Below are 19985 nucleotides of genomic sequence, written 5' to 3'. Positions count from 1 at the left end.
TCATAGGTAGAAATAGAGCTAGCTATTCATATAAATTAAACTAGTTAATTTTCTTTTCAAATTACAACTTACTTAGAGCTTTACGAGACATTAAAATTTAAATGTGAAATCTACGTTTAAAGGCTGATTTATGACATCCAAGCTTAGTCAGAACCCCAAAGGCAAAAAATTCCAATGCCTCAGACTTATGACTAGATTATATTAAATTTAAACCCAATAAATTAAAGGGGAAAAAAACCCCTCGTACTTTCCAACCGTAAACTAGGCAATACCAATTTCTTTTCTAAATCTTTTCATGGTAGTTGGGGACAAACTGCATAATCTTCGCCTTCTGGACAAAATGACGGTTGAGCTGACCCACGGGCAAGACCGGGCTGCTGCTCTGTTTTAACTGGCGCGAGGACGCGTCCTTTTATGGGCTGTGTAGCATAAAGTGGCTCTTTCAGTGTCTCCTCTACGTTACCCTTTTAGAGTTTCATTAGATGATGAACATTAAAGCAAACAACACAAGAAAAAGTCAACATGCAGTGGGCTGCCATCAGCCAAGGGAGGGCAGAGCAGATAGCTCGGTTGTCTCAGAAGACAGCAGAGTGAAGCAGAAAAAGCACGATCTTTGCAGTTAGACAGACTGGGGTTTGATTACTGTCTCTGCTAACTACCAGCCAACAATGGAAAGGCATTCACCTCTGGAGCTGGTGTCCTCATTGACGAATGCGGGCTGATGATGGACTATCGAGAAAATTAACTAAAACAGTTTGGGTTATGACTAATACATAACAGGCATTCAATACTGCATTTGTTAACTGCATGATTTATTTGGTGACTGTTTGAGTATTATAAAGAGGAGGGTCAAAATACATTTGTATAAAGTTAGAAGGAGTCTTCAGTTTTTCTGCCTTTCTATCACTTCAAATGAAGGATAGAAAGCGATGCATTTTGGTAAAGGACATAATAATATGGACTGCAGAATTCCATGACATTCTTGGAAATAGAAGCACTATGTGACCTTATCAAAGAATGCAATAATTTTCAATTATTTCAGAGGGGCCTTCTGTCACAGTAAGAAGCAAGAAGACAATCCTGTGCATTGAATATTATATCAAAACAACCACTAAATATAAACATTTATATTACCAATGCTCCTCAGAAAGCCGTGAGCAACCTAGGCACGAATAAAGCACCTCCTCCGTCCTCCCTCCTGGACTTCGCTGTCTTGTGCGTGGGGGAGCACAGCTCACTAAAGGCCTGCTCAGCAAAGACAAGCGTGCCCTGAGCACATGAGGGCATGGGGAGGCACACCTGCTGATCCTTTCCTGGCCCATTACCTGTGGGCTTTCATGGGCCAGATCTATATTTAGGACTAGGAAGAGTGAGGAGCCACTCTTCTTCCTAGTCAAAATCAATGCAGGTTGATAACTGGTAACAAATACCTTTTGCATCTAAGGAAAAATATGGTCAAAAAGATTAATATTAATACAAAGAAGAAAAGGCACAATTTTCTCATTTACAGTTGTATTTCCAGCACGCAATGGACTTTTCTCTTCTTACTTATTTGTTAAAGGAGAAAAACGAAGGAGTGAGTGAAATGAACTAAGATTCCACTTAATGATACGTTCATTAGGGCAGGTGATTCACGGAGAGGAACGTCTCTGGAAAGGCAGAGAAGCCACCACATGACAGGGTCTGGGGACTAAGAAGGGAAAGCACAGGAATTTAGGGGGCCATGGCACAAAGACATTATGTGTGAGGATTTGGACCACCTAGTTCACTGGAGTTGCCAGTTATATATCTAGAAAGGAAGATAAGAGTTTGAATGGAGCACAGCAGCAGCAAAATGTCTGTATTTCACTTTGAGATTCAAATCAATGGACACAGTTTGCTGACTGAGGCACACAACAAAAGGGGCTTTATGTCCTGCTGGAAGCTTGATAAAAGAATGCACACTCTAAAGCCCCACAGCAGAGACAGATTCTGGTCCATTTGCCAACCGAAGAAAGGTTTGAAAAAAGACCAAGAGCCCTTGGGCTGTGTTTGCGCGGAGCTCACTCACAGTGCGGCTCGTAAGGAGGAGGGGGTTCTCCGCAAGGTACACACTCCATGTCTTGAAAACCAACAAGCTTTGTCTTCCGATAAAATCTAGAAGAGAAAGGAAAATATCCTTGTTAGCTCTTTCATCTAAGCTCAGAGTTGCAACAAACAGATTTATGTCATAAATTACTGGCAGTCTCCTTTACCACTTCTATTGTTAAAAAAAAAAAAGGTTCTCAAAGTCTTAAATACAACAGTATCTTAGATACATCTCAGAAAGCCCTCTGAGCATGCAGTGAACGATTAAGAAATATCAATCCCACTAAACCTCCCTCTGTAGCTTCTACTCAACCCCACCGCTTCTAATGGAGGGAGGAGTGTTGGTGAGGGAACACGAAATCGGTGGTCTCTGGCATTTCTACTGTAACTTAAACAACAAAACGCCTTATAAAGAAAGTGCTAGTTTTTAACATTTGAAATTCAGAGACCAAAGAAACCAAGCAAAGTGTAGAGCAACGGAAAAATGTAGGGACATACTTATACAGTCTTGATATGGGGACATCTTTCTAGGCCTGACAAGAAACCCAGGAGCCAGAATGGAAGAGATTAACAGCTTTGAACACGAACACACGACACACACACACACACACACACACACACACACACACACACACACACACACACACACACACACACACACACACACACACACACACACACACACACACACACACACACACACACACACACTTAAAGACACCTGAGAAGCAAAACTAAGTAAAGAATCATCCACATAGGCTACAGCTGCCATAGTGATGGATTTGGGCAAAGTAAATTGAAAACCTCTGGAAAGGATTCACCATTCAGGATACTATTAAGAATATTGGTGATTCATGGGAAGAAGTCAAAAAACATCAAGATTAATAGGAGTATGGAAGAAGTTGATTCCAATACTCGTGGATGACTTTGAGGGGTTCAAGATTTCAGTGGAGGAACTAACCACAGATGTGGTGGAAAAAGCAAAAGGACTAGAATTCGAAGTGGAGCCTGAAGACGTGGCTGAACTGCTGCAATCTCACGATAAAACTTGAACAGATGAGGCGGTGCTTCTTCTAGATGAGCAAAGAGAGGGGTTTCTTGAGATGGAACCGACTCCTAGTGAAGCTGCTGTGAAGATTGTTGAAACGACAACAAAGTATTTAGAATATGACATAAACTCAGTTAATAAAGCAGTGGCAGAGTTTGAGAGGACTGACTCCAATTTTGAAAGAAGTTCTGCTGTGGGTAAAATGCTATAAAAACGCTACAGAGATAGCTGGCCCCGTGGCCGAGTGGTTAAGTTCGCGCGCTCCGCTGCAGGCGGCCCAGTGTTTCGTTGGTTCGAATCCTGGGCGCGGACATGGCATTGCTCATCAAACCACGCTGAGGCGGCGTCCCACGTGCCACAACTAGAAGGACCCACAACGAAGAATATACAACTATGTACTGGGGGGCTTTGGGGAGAAAAAGGAAAAGAAATAAAATCTTTAAAAAAAAAATGCTTCAGAGAAATTGTTCGCGAAAAGGAGGAGTCAATTGATGTGGGAAACTTCATTGTTGTCTTACTTTAAGAAATTGCCACAGCCACCCCAAGCTTCAGCAACCACCACCCTGATCAGTCAGCAGCCATCAACTTCGAGGCAAGACCCTCCCCCAGCAAAAACATTACAACTCACTGAAGGCTCAGATGACAATTTGCGTTTTTTAGCAATAAAGTATTTTTTAATTAAAGTATGTATATTTTCATTGCAACCTGCATTTCCCTGATTAACTTGAGATTAAACATTAAAATTTTTTTTTAATCGCATCATACTTTTTAGCTTTTTCCAGAATTTTTTTTTTTTTGAGGAAGATTAGCCCTGAGCTAACATCTGCTAGCAATCCTCCTCTTTTAGCTGAGGAAGATTGGCCCTGAGCTAATATCTGTGCTTATATTCCTCTACTCAACATGTGGGGTGCCTGACACAGCATGGCTTGATGAGCAGTGCTAGGGCCACTGAAGCAGAGCATGAGAACTACATGACCCCAACCACTATGCCACCGGGCCAGCCCCCATATTTTTTAGTTTTAATTACGGGTATAACTCAGAGATATTGTGGGTTTGGTTTCCAGACCACTGAGACAAAGTGAATATCGCAATTAAGCGAGTCACACAAATTTTTTTGGTTTCCCAGGGCATATAAAAGTTATGTGTATACTATACTGTTGTCTAATAAGTGTGCAATAGCATCATATCTAAAAAAAGCTCAGAGCCAATCTTCCTTAAGCTAAAAGAGGAAGACTGGCAACAGATGTTAGCTCAGGGCCAATCTTCCTCATTTAAAAAAAAAAAGTTACACCAACAAGAAAGTTTTAAATTATAATAATAATAGTTCCTTCTGAGATGAAAAGAAAAGGATACAATCAACAGAGTGAAAAGGCAACCTAGAGTATAGGAGAAAATATTTGCAAATCATATATCTGATAAGGGGTTAATATCCAGAATATATAAAGAACTCTTACAACTCAACAATAACAAAAATCAAAAAACCCGTTTAAAAAATGGGAAGGGACTTGAACAGACATTTTTCCAAAGGTGATATACAAATGGTCAATAAGCACATGAAAAGATGGTCAATATCACTAATCATCAGGGAAATATGAATCAAAACCACAATGAAGTATTAGCTCACACCCATTAGGATGGCTACTATAAAAAACAAAAACAAACAAACAGACGAAAAAAACAGAAAATAACAAGTGTTGGTGAGGATGTGGAGAAACTGAAATTCCTGTGCACTGTTGGTGGGAATGTAAAATGGTACAATTGCTATGGAAAACGGTCTAGAAGTTCCTCAAAAAATTAAAAATAGAAGCTCCATATGATCCTGCAATTCCACTTCTGGGTTGTATCCAAAAGAATTGAAAGCAGGGACTCAAAGAGGTATGCGCACACCCCTGTTCACAGCAGCACGGTCCACCACAGCCCAGAGGTGGGAGCAACCCAAGCATCCACAGAAGAAAGAATGGATAAACAAAATGGGATATACCGTACAATGGAATAGTATTCAGCCTTAAAAAGGAAGGAACTCCTGTCACATGCTACAACATGGATGAATCTTGAGGACATTATGTTAAGTGAAACAAGCCAGTCAAAAAAGGACAAATACTGTCTGATTCCACTCATATGAGGTATCCAGAGCAGTCAGATTCATACAGACAGGGAGGAGAACGGTGGCCGCCAGGGGCTGCGGGGGAGGGGAATGGGGGGTTCTTGTTTCATGGGTCCAGAGTTTCAGTTTGCGAAGATGGAAAAGTTCTGGAGATCTGTTCACAACAATGTGAACATACTTAACACTACTGAAATGTACTCTTAAAAATGATTAAGATGGCAAACTTTATGTTATATATTTTTTACAATTTAAAAATGCATAAAAATTTAAAAATAAGGTAAATATCATAGGACACTATAAGGGAGCTTTCTTATTTAAGATGTATTTCTGGCTAAACATTGTTATATGCAGACTAATACTCTTCCTCTCAGCTAGAAAACTTGCCAAATTATAAGTTGATTAAGTATTGACAGTCTAAAATAGTTTTTATAAATAAAAACTCATTCTATGTAAATAAGCGAAACAAAAAGTGAAACAAAAATTGTAATATCCAACATTTTCAACAGCAAATATTGACATAGAAATACACACTTTAAAATATTTTTAAAAATTAAGGAACTGCAAAGTATTGGGAACCAAATGCAGACGTTATTTAACATTTTTAAAATAAGGAATTCTACTTGTGACAAAACAGTTTTGAGGTCGGAGCTTTCCCTGACACCTGAACAAAACATATTTGTTAAAAATATTATTTATTAAAATACGAGTTTGAGGGCCTTCACACAAGTGAGGCTAGAAGGTGAGTCAATCACATCTGTTCTGAATGACCATGAAATCTAACCAGAAATAACTAGAATAGCAACTACAAGGAGGCTGCGTGGGAGCATCAGTTCAGGGGGCTCCACAGAACCACTGCTCACAAGGAGAGGTGACACCCGGCGTGACTGACAGCAGCCATAGCCGCGGTACAGAGACTACTCGAAAGCATGCAGAACCTGGGTGGCCAGCTGCTTTATTGCAATGGCTTGATGGAAGAATCCAACATTTTTCTAACTGCTACAAAATTTTCAAAACCATCAACTGACTCTCACTTTCTCCACTTAGTACAAAGTGACATTTAAGGTCAGAATCATAAGGCACAGAATAATTACTAAATTACCAATTATGTACTAATGATCAAAAACATTTTATTTTTAATTTTTAGAAAGCTCTGGTCAAAATTATCCAATTTGAAAATGAAGATGCAGAAATTAGAGTTTTAAGATGTAACTTTAAGTGGATAAAGAAGTTCATAAATCTTTAAAAATTATCCTTTCTCTTTATTTTGTTGAGAGTGGCCTGGTTTTTGGGACATAGAACATATGCAACTTTACTTCCTGAACAAGTGAGACAGGACACAAATTTTACAAATTAAATAAAAGAGAACAGAGACATATAAAGGTATCTGGTGAAATGGTTTCCATAGTTGAACTTTAAATTTTACTCTGGGCTTTTGTCAAAAAGACAAAAGGAAAACACACTGAATTTTACTTAATCACTGTTTGATGAGAGGCAGCACATAAATACATCTTACAGACCCTAAATTTCCCCCAACACTGAATTTAAAGAGGAATTTTTAATTCAAGTGAATCCAAATAACACTAGTTAGCCTAATGAACACTGTGTTTGAAAACTATTATTTTAAGAAAGCCAGGTTGGGGACCATTAACTCTTCAATCAATGAATGCATTTCTGCAAGGAGATGACACACCATAGTCCAGCTCTGGTTATATAACGATCTCACTTAACACAGGGTTGAGTGCAGTTACCACCACGTCCTGTGTGTCAGTATCAAGTCAAGGTCAAATTTTCTTCCGTGCATATGCTGGAAACCACTGACAACTGTGTTCTCTGCTCTACTCCTGTTAGTGCCTGACTTGGGTTGCTTGGTCAGCCCACTGTTCATGTCTCTCCTCAAGCCACAGCAATGGCCCCTTACTGAATCTAAACAAATGCTAATGAGAAGACAAACCCTTAGAGTACAAGTCCAGCCCTCACAAACGGCGTGGCGTTAGGAGAGCTCATGTTTGCCCTAGGCAAGGGGAACTGAGAGCCGAGATGAGAAAACGGACCAGGGCAACGCAAGCAGCTTTCAGATGCATGGGGGCTGACACGCTGTGAGGGTGGAGAGGGGCGCAGAATGGGCAGAGGCAGCCATTATAGTCAATCACGGAAGCTCCGGGTGAGGCCTCCCTGTGAAATCAGCCGTGGGCTTCAGTACAGCGGCTCAGCAGTGCACCTACCAGCTGGGTGACCTTGGGCAAGTCATTTATCCACTCCAAGGCTCAATTTCCTCCTTATAAAGAGGGGATGATATTAATCTGGACTTTATAGATTGGTTCTGATGATTAAATCAACTAATCTGCATGGCTCGCTCAGCACATGGTGAGCACTCAATAACTTAGCCATCACGATGAGTGGAAGCAGCAGAGACCCGGCAGGGCCCAGGCTGTTCTCCCAGGGCTGGGCCCAAGCCTCCTCAGCAGAGACAGGACAAGAGGCCACGGAGGAGGCCAGTGACCCCTTGGCCACACTCTGAAAACAGCAGCCGGGCAAAGCTTCCACTGGCCCCCAGCAATATTGCTTGGCAACATCGTCAAATATTTATTTAGTACTTACTATGGACTGGGCACTTTGCTAGGCACTTGACAAGCATTATATTCTTAATCCTTCTGAGAATTCTGCAGGTTGGTATTATTATTAGATGATATTCTTATAGGTGAGAAGAATGGGTGTCAGAAAGACTAAGTGATTGGCCTAAAGTCATTGAACATATCTGGGGACAAGGGCACCGGCTCCCTCTAATCGCTCAAATTGTGGGCACAGAGGGCAGACTATTTCTACACGTATCTGCCACTGGAAAAAAGCAGCTGGTGTTCTGCTGGGGCTGACCATGTGGGCAGCAGAAGATCCTCACTCAAGTGAGGTTGAGGCTGCAGAAGGCAGGAGTGGCACCAGAAAGAAAAACGCCCATCTTATGTCTGACTTCGGCATCATTTTTCCAGAAGCAATATGCAAATTTGCTTATTTTCTTTCTGCCTCAATTCTCCTGTCTGTAAAATGGGTTTCAACTATTTGCTTTCTTCACATAAACACAGTCAAGCTGGATGAGCACCTTTAAAACACTCTGGATGACCTGGGTAAAAGTCACTACACAATTATTGCCTGCCTCTTATGTTCACATTGGCTTAGAAAGGATGTAATTTTAAACTAATCATATAAATAAACTATGAAACATAATTCAAATGTCTACTCATTTCTAACTTTCCCACATCTAGGCATTTATTTAAAGAATGAGCAAACATCGCAGAAACTAAAGCAGTGGGCTCAGATGACAAGAAGGGAGGTTAAGCACAAGGAAGCACGTTGGGTGGAGCTCCTGGCAAGACTGTACCCTCTCTCACCCTCCAGCAGCACAGCGCCCAGGTTCCCTCTTTACAAAAACCAAGCCCCTGGATCCTGAGCTTTTCCCCACTCTCTCTGGGCAGCATCTCAGCCCCCACATCTCTTGTGAACCTCCTCTTCTCCCTGCCCCCCGAGACGAAGAGGGCAGACATGCACAGACCTGCTTTTAGCAGATCTGTAGAACAGGAACAACAATAGAGATGTGTCAGATGTTCAGTTCAGGTCCTCGATTAGATCTGCACAAGGTCAAAACTCTGAGTAATGATATTCACAGGTATCAGCTCTGGTCTGAGATTATAGTCCATTATTTTTTTTTTAAATAGATTTATTGAGATATAATTCACATACTGTACAATCTACTCATTTAAAGTATGTAATTAAATGATTTTTAGTATATTCACAGAGTTGTGTAACCATCAGCACAATCAATTTTAGAACATTTTCATCACATCAAAAAAGAAGGCCTGTACCCTTCAGCAGTCACCCCCTTTTTTCCTAACCTTCCCCAACCACCAGCCCTAGACAGCCACTGATTTACTTTCTGTATAGATTTGCCTAATCTGGACATGTCATACAAATGGAATCATACAATATGTGGTCTGTTGTGACTAGCTTCTTTCACTTAGCATAATATTTTCTAGGTTCATCCATATCATAGCATGCCTTAGTAATTCATTCTTTTTTATTGCTAAATAATATTCCATTATTTGTGTATACTTCATTTTGTTTATCCATTCACCAGGTGATAGACATTTGGGTTGTTTCTGCTTTTTGACCGTTATGAATAATGCTGCTATGGACATTTGTGTATAAGTTTTTGTGTGAAAGTGTTCTCAATTCCCTTGGGTATATACCTCAGAGCAGAATTGCTGGGTCACATGATAACTCTATGTTTAACTTTTTGAGAAACTGCCAGACTGCCTTCCAAAGTGGCTGCACCCTATCACATTCCCATCAACAGTGCATGAGGGTTCCAATTTCTTCACACCCTCACCAACGGTTGTTATCGTCTTTTTGGTTATAGCCATCCTACTAGGTGTGAGGTATGTGTTTCTCATTTTCATTTCCCTGGCAGCTGTCGACTTCTTTTCACAAACTTCTTGGCCGTTTGTATATCTTTTTTGGAGAAATGTCTATTAAAATCCTTTGCCCACATTTTCACTGGGTTGTCTTTTTATTACTGAGTTGTAACAGTTCTTTATATACTCTAGATAAGAGAGTCCCTTATCACACATATGATTTACAAATAGTTTCTCTAACTCTGTGAGTTGTCGTTTCACTTTCTTGATGGCATCCTTGGAAGCACACTTTACTTTTGATGAAGTTCAACACAGCTATTTTTTTTTTGGTTGCTTGTGCTTGCGATGTTAGACCCCTACTTTTGCACCTCTTCAAGGGCTGAGTCATTGCATAAGGACATACTTGATATAGTCACAATGCTGTTTCCCACCCTGTTTCTGTCCTCCAGGTGCAGAGCTTTACCTCCCCATCCAGCCTCAATAAAAGCCCCAGAACTAGCCTGTGCCATTTGGTCAAAACCACCCTGCTCTTGTGGGCATATTCTGGCCAGGCCCAGTTAGAGTCCTGCCTGCAGTGACTCAGAGCGTGAGTTCTGGCATTAGATTCCTTGATGTGGCTCCAAGCTTCCCCTCAGACTGGCTAAGCAATCTTGCCTGAGGAAGCTTAAACCTTTATTAGGATCACTTTCTTCATTTCTAAGACACTGTGCACATTACAGAAAATAATTCATGGCAAGTGCTTAGCCAAGTGCCCAGCACATTATAAATACTAAATGTTGGCTGCTCCAGTAATGCTGTTGTTTGGTTGTCATGCCTCTGCAATGCAACCTGGTTTCCAAGCTCCAGGAAATCTGAATTCTCTCTTCTGACTCTGGTTGGTAACACAGGCTCCCCTCTACACTCATTAAATCGTCCTGACCTTCTGCTCTGCCTCTTCTCCTTCTTACCTCCTGTCGTAAGGCCTCTTCACTCCTGACAGATCACCACCCACGCCTCCCTGACTCCACTCTTCATATAGACTCTGACCCCCAACTGCCTGTTTCATCTGGGGAATCTGTCCAATGGTTACCTAGAAGCACTTACAACTTTAGAATTCCTCCTCCTGGGTATGGTCTCTCTGCCTGGCCCAGGCATGGTCCCCTTCTTTCCACAGCCTCAGTTCATTTTCAGTGTGCACATTTCAGGTTTTCACCATGCACACCTGCCCCTGCCTTCCACCCTCTCACTGCCTCTCTTTCTACTCTACTCTCCCCTTCTCCTGCAGCTACTCTGGCCTCATTGCAGTTTCTTAAAAATACCAGGTGCAAAGCCCCCGCCCACCAAGCACATAGGCTAGGTGACCTAGGAGAAGATGCGGCATGGCAGGGCGAGCTAACTGCTGGCTGCATTAGATGCCCATAGCTCTGCTGCAGCCCAGAGGGGGCAAGTGAGATCCAGCGGGACCAGACAGCGGCACAGCTGCAAGTCTGGGTGAACAAGCTCCCGGCTGCCGTGAAAGCCCGTAACACTACTGCAGACCATAAGGAGGGAGCACATCTAGGCAGGTCTGTGGGAGCAGGCAGCAGCAACCCGAAACCTCCATGTGATTGTTCCCACAGTTTACGGGAGACCCCACAGGGCCACTGTGATCCCAGGGAGTGGCCCAGGCTCAGTCAGGAACAGCTGTCAGCGATCCTGGTAAGCGCAGATTACACAGCTCTGACCCCCTCCCCACAGTGGCAGCAAGTGGAAGCAGTAACCAAACTCTATCTCTATGCAGTGGCACAAATACACGCCATCAAGCAGTATAAAAATATAATAAATCTCCAGAACAGAGGGAAAATGACAAGTACCCAGAAAATAACCACAAAGACAGAGAAATCTATAATCTAAATGACACAGAATTCAGAATAGCTCTCATTAAAACACTAGTGAATTAAAAGAGAATACAGGTAGACAATTCAATGAGTTCAGGGCTATATCACAAAAGCCCCGATACTGTAAAGAACCAATGAGAAATGTTGGGGATGAAAAACACAATGGAGGAGATTAAGAAAAACCTGGACTCGCTGAACAGTAGGGCTGATAATATGGAGGACAGAATTAGCAGTCTGGAGGACAGGAATATAGAAATGCTTCAGGTATAGGAGGAGAGAGAACTAAGACTAAAAACAAATGAAGAAACTCTCCAAGAAATATCCAACACAATTAGGAAACGCAATACACAGATTATAGGTATGCCAGAGGGAGAAGAGAAGGAGAATGGAGCAGAAAGCTTGTTCAAAGAATTAAAAGCCAAGAACTTCCCAAACCTGGGGAGGGAGCTGGAAATCCATGTGATAGAAGCCAATAGATCTCCAAACTTAATAAATGTAAAAAGACCAACCCCAAGGCACATAGTGGTAAAGCTGGCAAAAGTCAACGACAAAGAGAAAATATGAAGGGCAGCAAGGCAGAAGAAAACAACCTACAAAGGAGCCGCTATCAGGCTATCAGCAGGGTTCTCAGCAGAAACCTTATAGGCTAGGAGAGAGTGGAATGATATATTCAAAATTCTGAAAGACAAAAACTTTCAGCCAAGAATACTCTACCCAGTGAAAATATCCTTCAAATATGATGGAGAAATAAAAACTTTCCCAGATAAACAAAAGTTAAGGGAGTTCATTGTCACAAGGCCCCCCTACAAGAAATCTTCAGGAAGGCCCTCATACCTGAAGAAAAAAAGAAAAGAAAGGAAAAGGGTGACAAAACCCTGAGCAAGGAGATAAGTAGAAAGACAAAATCAGAAAATTGCAGCTCTCCATCAGAACAGGTTAGCAAATGCTTAAGTATAACATTAAAGATAAAGGGAAGGGAAACACCAAGAATAAATATAATCTTGTCATTTTAACCACAAACTCACAACACAAGAAGAAAAAAAGATGTGACAATAACAACGTAGAATGTGAAGAGGAAAGGGATGGAACCAGCTTAGTCTAAGGAAATAAGAGGCTATCAGAAAATGGACTATCTCATCTATGAGATATTTTATGCAAATCACATCATAACCACTAAACAAATAATTAGGACAGAGACACAAATTAGAAATAAGAGGAAAATTAAGAAAACAAACATAGAAAACTACCTAACTGAATTGGCAGTCCAAAATACATGGGACAAGAAACAAAGGAAGAACTGGAAAATGAGCAATAAAATGGCAGCCTTAGGCTCCCACATTTCAATAATCACTCTAAATGTAAATGGATTGAATTCTCCAATCAAAAGACACAGAGTGGCAGAATGGATTAAAAAACAAGACCCAACAATATGCTGCCTCCAGGAAATACACCTCAGCCCCAAAGACAAACACAGACCAAGAGAGAAGTGATGGAAGATGAAACTCCAAGTTAACAGCAAACATAAGAAAGCAGGTGTTGCCATATTTATATCAGTCAAAGTAGACTTCAAGACAAGACGGGTAAAGAGAAAAAAAGAGGGGCAGTTTAAATGATAAAAGGGGACACACCACCAAGAAGACATAACACTTATAAATATATACGCACCCAACAGAGGAGCACCAAAGTATGTGAAGCAACTATTAACAAAACTAAAAGGAGATATCAACAACAATACAATAATAGCAGGGGACCTCAACACTCCACTAACACAATGGACAGATCTTCCAGACAGAAAGTCAACAAGGAAATTGTAGAATTAAATGAAAAACTAGACCAGATGGACTTAATAGACATATATAGAACACTCCATCCAAAAACAGCAGAATACACATTCTTCTCAAGTGCACATGGAACATTCTCAAGGACAGACCATATATGGTGAAACAAAGCAAGCCTCAACAAATTTAAGAGGAATGAAATAATATCAACCATGTTTTTTGACCATAATGTTATGAAAATAGAAATCAATTACAAGAAAAAAGCTTGGAAGGAGCAAAGATGTGGAGATTAAACAACACGCTACTGAACGACCAATGAATCAGTGAAGAAATCAAAGGAGAAATCAAATATTAGCTGGAGAAAATGAAAATGAAAACACCACACCAACTTATTTGGGATGCAGCAAAAGCTGTCCTAAGACAGAAATTCATTGCAGTACAGGCTCACCTTAAAGAAAAATCTCAAAGAAGCAATCTTAAACTACACCTAACAGAACTAGAAAAAGAAGAAGAAACAAAGCCCAAAATCAGTAGAAGGAGGGAAATAACAAAAATTAGAGCAGAAATAAATGAAATCGAAACAAAAAAGACAGTAGAAAGGATCAACGAAACAAAGAGCTGCTTCTTCAAGAAAATACACAAAATTGACAAACCCTTAGCCAGGCTCACTAAGAAAAAAAGAGAGAAGACTCAAATAAATAAAATCAGAAATGAAAGAGGAGAAACTACAATGGATACCACAGAAATACAAAAGATTATAAGAGAATACTGTGAGAAGCTATGTGCCAACAAATTGGATAACCTAGAAGAAGTGGATAAATTTTTAGACTCTTACAACCTCCCAAAACTGAATCAAGAAGAAATAGAGAATCTGAATAGACCAATCACAAGTAAAGAGATTGAGACAGTAATGAAAAATCTCCCCAAAATAAAAGTCCAGGACCAGACGGCTTCTCTGGAGAATTCTACCAAACATTCAGAGAAGATTTAATACTTATCCTTCTCAAACTATTCCAGAAAATTGAGGAAGATGGAGCACTTCCTAACACATTCTATGAGACCAACATCACCCTGATCCCCAAACCAGACAAGGACAATGCAAAGAAGGAAAATTACAGGCCAATATCGCTGATGAACATAAAGGCAAAAATCCTCAACAAAATATTAGCAAACTGAATACAGCAATACATTAAAAAGATCATACACCATGATGAAGTGGGATTTATACCAGGGACACAGGGATGGTTCAACATCTGCAAGTCAATCAACATGATACACCATTTAACAAAACGAGGAATAAAAACCACATGATGATCTCAATAGATGCAGAGAAAGCATTCAACAAGATCCAACACTGATTCATGATAAAAACTCTCAATTAAATGGGTAAAGAAGGAAAGTACTTCAACATAATAAAGGCCATATATGACAAACCCATAGCCAACATCACACTCAACGGGGAAAAACTGAAAGCTATCTCTCTGAGAACAGGAACAAGACAAGGCTGCCCACTCTCACCACTCTTATTCAGCATAGTACTGGAGGTTTTGGCCAGAGCAATTTGGTAGGAAAAAGAAATAAAAGGAATCCAAATAGGTAATGAAGAAGTGAAATTCTCACTATTTGCAGACAACATGATCTTATATATAGATAACCCTAAAAAATCCATTGGAAAGCTATTACAAGTAATCAGCAATTACAGCAAAGTTGCAGGGTACAAAATCAACTTACATAAATCAGTAGCATTTCTACACTCTAATAACAAACTAACAGAAAGAGAACTCAAGAACACAATCGCATTCACAATCCCAACAAAAAGATTAAAATATCTTGGAATAAATTTAACCAAGGAAGTAAAAGATCTATACAATGAAAATTACAAGACTTTCCTGAAAGAAAGTGATGATGACATAATGAGATGGAAAGACATTCCATGCACATGGATTGGAAGAATAAACATAGTTAAAATGTCCATATTACCTAAAGCGATCTACAGATTCAATGCAATACCAATCAGAATTGTAATGACATTCTTCACCGAAATAGAACAAAGAATCCCAAAATTCATATGGGGCAACAAAAGACCCCGAACTGCTAAAGCAATCCTGAGAAAAAAGAACAAAGATGGAGGCATCACAATCCCTGACTTCAAAATATACTATCAAGCTATCGTAATCAAAACAGCATGGTGGGGCCGGCCCGGTGGCACAGTGGTTAAGTGCACGCGTTCCGCTTCAATGGCCCAGGGTTTGCTGGCAGGGATCCCAGGTGCTGACATGGAAACACTTGGCAAGCCATGCTGTGGTAGGCATCCCACATATAAAGTAGAGGAAGATGGGCACAGATGTTAGCTCAGGGCCAGTCTTCCTTAGCAAAAAGAGGAGGATTGGCAGCAGATGTTAGCTCAGGGCTAATCTTCCTCCAGAAAAAAAAAAAAGAAGAAAAAAACAAACCAGCATGGTACTGGTGCAAAAACAGGCAAACAGATCAATGGAACAAACTGAAAGCCCAGAAATAAAACCACACATCTATGGACAGCCAATCTTCGACAAAGGAGCTGAGAACATACAACGGAGAAAGGAAAGTCTTTTCAACAAATGGTGCTGGGAAAACTGGACAACCACAAGCAAAAGAATTAAAACAGACCGTTCTTTTACGCCCTTCACAAAAATAAACTCAAAATGGATCAAAGGCTTAAAGGTAAGACCTGAAATCATAAGACTTCCAGAGGAAAATATAGGCAATACACTCCTTGACATCAGTCTTAAAAGGATCTTTTCAGACACCATGTCTTTTCAGATAAGGGAGACAACAGAAAGAATAAACAAATGGGACTTCATCAGATTAAAGAGCTTCTACAAGGCAAGGGAAAACAGGATTGAAACAAAAACACAACTCACCAACTGGGAAAAAATATTTGCAAATCATATATCTGACAAAGTGTTAATCTCCATAATATATAAAGACCTCACACAACTCAACAACAAAAAAGCAAACAACCCAATCAAAAAATGGGCAGGGGTTATGAAGAGACATTTCTCTAAAGAAGATATACAGATGGCCAACACACACATGAAAAGATGCTCCTGATCACTGATCATCAGGGAACTGCAAATCAAAACTACACTAAGATATCACCTTACACCTGTTAGAATGGCTAAAATAACCAAGATAAAAAATAACAAACGTTGGAGGGGGTGTGGAGAAAAAGGAACCCTCATACACTGCTGGTAGGAATGCAAACTGGTGCAGCCACTATGGAAAACAGTGTGGAGATTTCTCAAAAAATTAAAAATAGAAATACCATATGACCCAGCCATCCCACTTCTGGGTATCTATCCAAAGAACTTGAAATTAGCAATTCAAAGAGACTCATGTACCCCTATGTTCATTGCAGCATTATTCACAATAGCCAAGACGTGGAACAACCTAAGTGCCCATGAACCAATGACTGGATAAAGAAGATGTGGTATATATATAATGGAATTCTACTCAGCCATAAAAGAGGATAAAATCGTCCCATTCATAACAACATGGATGGACCTTGAGGGTGTTATGATAAGCGAAATAAACCAGATAGAGAAAGACAATCTCTGTACGACTTCACTCATATGTGGAAGTTAAACACGTGGACAAAGAGAATAGATTAGTGGTTACCAGGGGAAAGCGGTGTTGGGGGTGGGCACAAAGGGTGAAGGGGTGCACCTACAACACGACTGACAGACAATAATGTACAACTGAAATTTCATAAGGTTGTAAACTATCATAATCTCAATAAAAAATAAAAAACGAAACAAAACCCAGGTGAATGCCCACCTCAGGACCTGTTTCTAGCGGTACCTTGTGTCTACATTGCTCTTCCCCCACATATTTACTTGGCTAATTGTCTCATCTCCTTCAAGGCTTTGCTCCACTGCCACCTGGCCAATAATGCGTACCCCGATTACTTACTTTAATACTGCAACTTGCCAACCCAACTTGGGGGCATGCCCAATCCCCCTTAGCTCCTCTAGTTTTTTTTTTCCACAGCAATGATCATCTTCTAACTTTCTGCATAATTTACTTCTTTAATACTTACTGTGTAGATATTTCTAAACATCTTATTAGGATATAAGCTCCACATGGATAGGATTTTTGCCTCTTTCCCTAAGAGGTGCCTTATAGTTGCTCGACAAATATCTGCTGAAATGACTGAATGGCTGTGATTTCTATTTCTCTGATCAGTAGTGAGGATGAACATCTTCATATGATCACAGGCCATTTGTGTGTCCTCTTTTGTGAACTGCCTGTTTATTCTTTCGTCCACTTGTCCATGTTTTCTTTTTTACCCATTTGTAGGAACTCTTCAGATTTTCGCAACACTAATCCTTTCATTTATAACCAGCACCTGTCACAGTGCATACCACATAGTTGGCACAAAGAATCTAGTGGTGAACATGGAGATACGAAGTCACGAACACTCGACAAATGGGTTCAGGTTAATATCAGCATGCACTCAAGTCTGGAAAGGAACAAGAGAAACGCCTGTTGAAAAATAATTAACTAATTATGAGGGAAAGAAATCGTCCAACGTACCCTGGCAAGCAGTCCCCGCAGACAGCATCGCTGGTGACGGAACAGTTTGCCTTCTGGAAGCGGTTCACCACTGCACAGTCCAGGCACGGCTTGCATTTCTGAAAGCCCCAGTCCTCCTTGAACCTGTGCGGCCTGCACGTCACGCACTGGGCATCCTCCCCGTAGCCAAAGCCACATTCCTGCCGGGATTAACAGGCAATAGAAAGCTATTCAGACACGGCGAGCGTGAAAAAGGGAAGGCGGCTGGAATAAAACGAAGAGCTGGTCTCATAATGACCCAGCGCCGGCCTTCCTAGAAACAAAGGCAGCTCTTTCAGCAAGGTCAAATGTGTCTCCCACTGCTAATAATCTCTCTTACTACGATAAGTACACTTAGTCATCCACTTTATTCAACGAGCCACGAGCATCTGAATAATAAAGGTTCTCCAGGACCCCCACGGCTGCACTACTGCCAGCTTATGGCAGAATTATGGCACTTTCTTCTTTCCTAACAAAGCCAGTCCTGTGAATGTTCAGAAACGGACGTCAGGGAAATAGTCAGAGGTTTACTCACTTATCAAAGCAGAAAATAAGTACTTTGATATCAATGGTGAGATTTTAGAAAACGAGGATAACTACATAAGAAATTTCACAAGCTTCCAAGCCTAGAAATCTACCGGGGGGAGAGCACCTTGAAATGTTCCGCTATTTATTAGTGTCTGATAGAAGAAGGTTTTTACATAGTTCTTAAAAGAACACTGAATTCTTGTTTGGATAAAGCTGTGTGGTACTACAGGTCTCAAGCTTCTCTAGATTTGAGCATCAGAACACAGTACTGTTTCCCAAGGATGGGCGAAACAGATGGCTCTTTGACCCACTTATGATCATTTCCACGAGTTCAAGCCCTAAATAAATCACAGCATATCATATAATGTAATTATAATGCAACCATAAGAAGAATGATGTAGCTATGTGTTCAGGACAGTTTAAAAACGTCACAATACAGAATTGGAAGTATGATCCCATTTCTTACAAAAACGTAAGTACTAACATTTATTGGGTGCCTACTCTATGCAAGAACTTTAAACACATTATCTCATTAATTCATACTCCTTTCCAGTGAGAGAAGCACTATCATTATTCCCATTTCATAGATGGGAATACGGAGCTTCCCAGAAGGTATACACCTCAACCAAAGTGACACAGCCAATGTCAGAACCAGGATTTGAACCTACAGTTTGATTTCAGTCAGACTTCATATCACTAAACTATAGGAAGTGTCAGGTGCTTTACCTGACATACACATAGGAAGATGCTTGAAGGATTACATATCGAATGTTAACACTGGTTATCTGTACTTTGTGATGGCTTCTACAGAACACTGGCCATTTAAAAAAAAGCAGACAGCAGCGTAAGAGCAAGAAGAGTATCTAGGCAGATAGCATGCTGGGCAGCCCACGGACACAGCGAGATGTGGCAGAGTTTCTTACAAAAAGCACCTATTACTCTAGTAATCAGGAAAAAATAAAGACAGATATTCAAAAGCCTTTCCTGGGACAGGCACTAGGTCTTTGCGAGGAGTTCACCGCTGTTTCCGCTGCTTTGTAGTGGGCATGTGATTCTGTGCCCGGACACAAGTGTGTTTTTGCGGAGAGCCCGATGCATCCGAAGGCTTTCTTTAAGCACAGAAGGGGGCCTTCCAGTGTCTCCCAGGATCAAAGTGTGGTGCACGTGACATGTGGGGGGCGGGGCCTCGTCCTTCACAGGCTCAGCACCTCCACGTCAAAGGTTCGTGCAGGAACAGTGCTGAAAACCACACTTTGATCCAGGCAGCCTGGACTGTAGGAGTCTCATGTACGAGTTAACACACAACAAAGAAGGAAAGGAAAAAGGAAGAGGGAGAAGAGAAAACAAAGGGGAAGAGAAAAATCCACTAAGTGACAGTAAAGGTTTTGAAATTTTGCCCATTTTCAAGCAAGGCTGACACAGGGGAAAGCATGTATTTTCCTACCATGAAGCCAAAGACACATGAGTTTGAATGCCAACTCTACCACTTGTCAGCTAAATTACTTTGGGAACTCTCTGATCCTCAGTCCCTTCAACTGTGAGATGGGGACAATCACTAGCCCTACAGGGTTGCTTTGAAGAATAAACAGAAAACATATAAAGCCTCTC

General features: G+C 40.8%; 1 protein-coding gene across 7 annotated transcripts in view; it reads right to left on the bottom strand.

Annotated features, from left to right (window-relative positions):
• Positions 1–19985, bottom strand: part of TNFRSF19 (TNF receptor superfamily member 19) — a 102046-nt gene that overhangs the window by 50315 nt on the left and 31746 nt on the right. For all 7 annotated transcript variants that reach the window (XM_070578594.1, XM_070578595.1, XM_070578596.1 and 4 more), the window contains 2 exons: positions 17832–18010; positions 2051–2136 (listed from right to left, as the gene is read on the bottom strand). In XM_070578594.1, the coding sequence (XP_070434695.1) occupies positions 2051–2136; positions 17832–18010 (265 nt within the window). The remainder of the gene's footprint in view (positions 1–2050; positions 2137–17831; positions 18011–19985) is intronic.

The sequence above is a fragment of the Equus przewalskii genome, chromosome 16 (assembly GCF_037783145.1).
Source record: "Equus przewalskii isolate Varuska chromosome 16, EquPr2, whole genome shotgun sequence".
NCBI lineage: Eukaryota > Metazoa > Chordata > Mammalia > Perissodactyla > Equidae > Equus > Equus przewalskii.
This window is presented reverse-complemented; position numbering and strand designations above follow the sequence as displayed.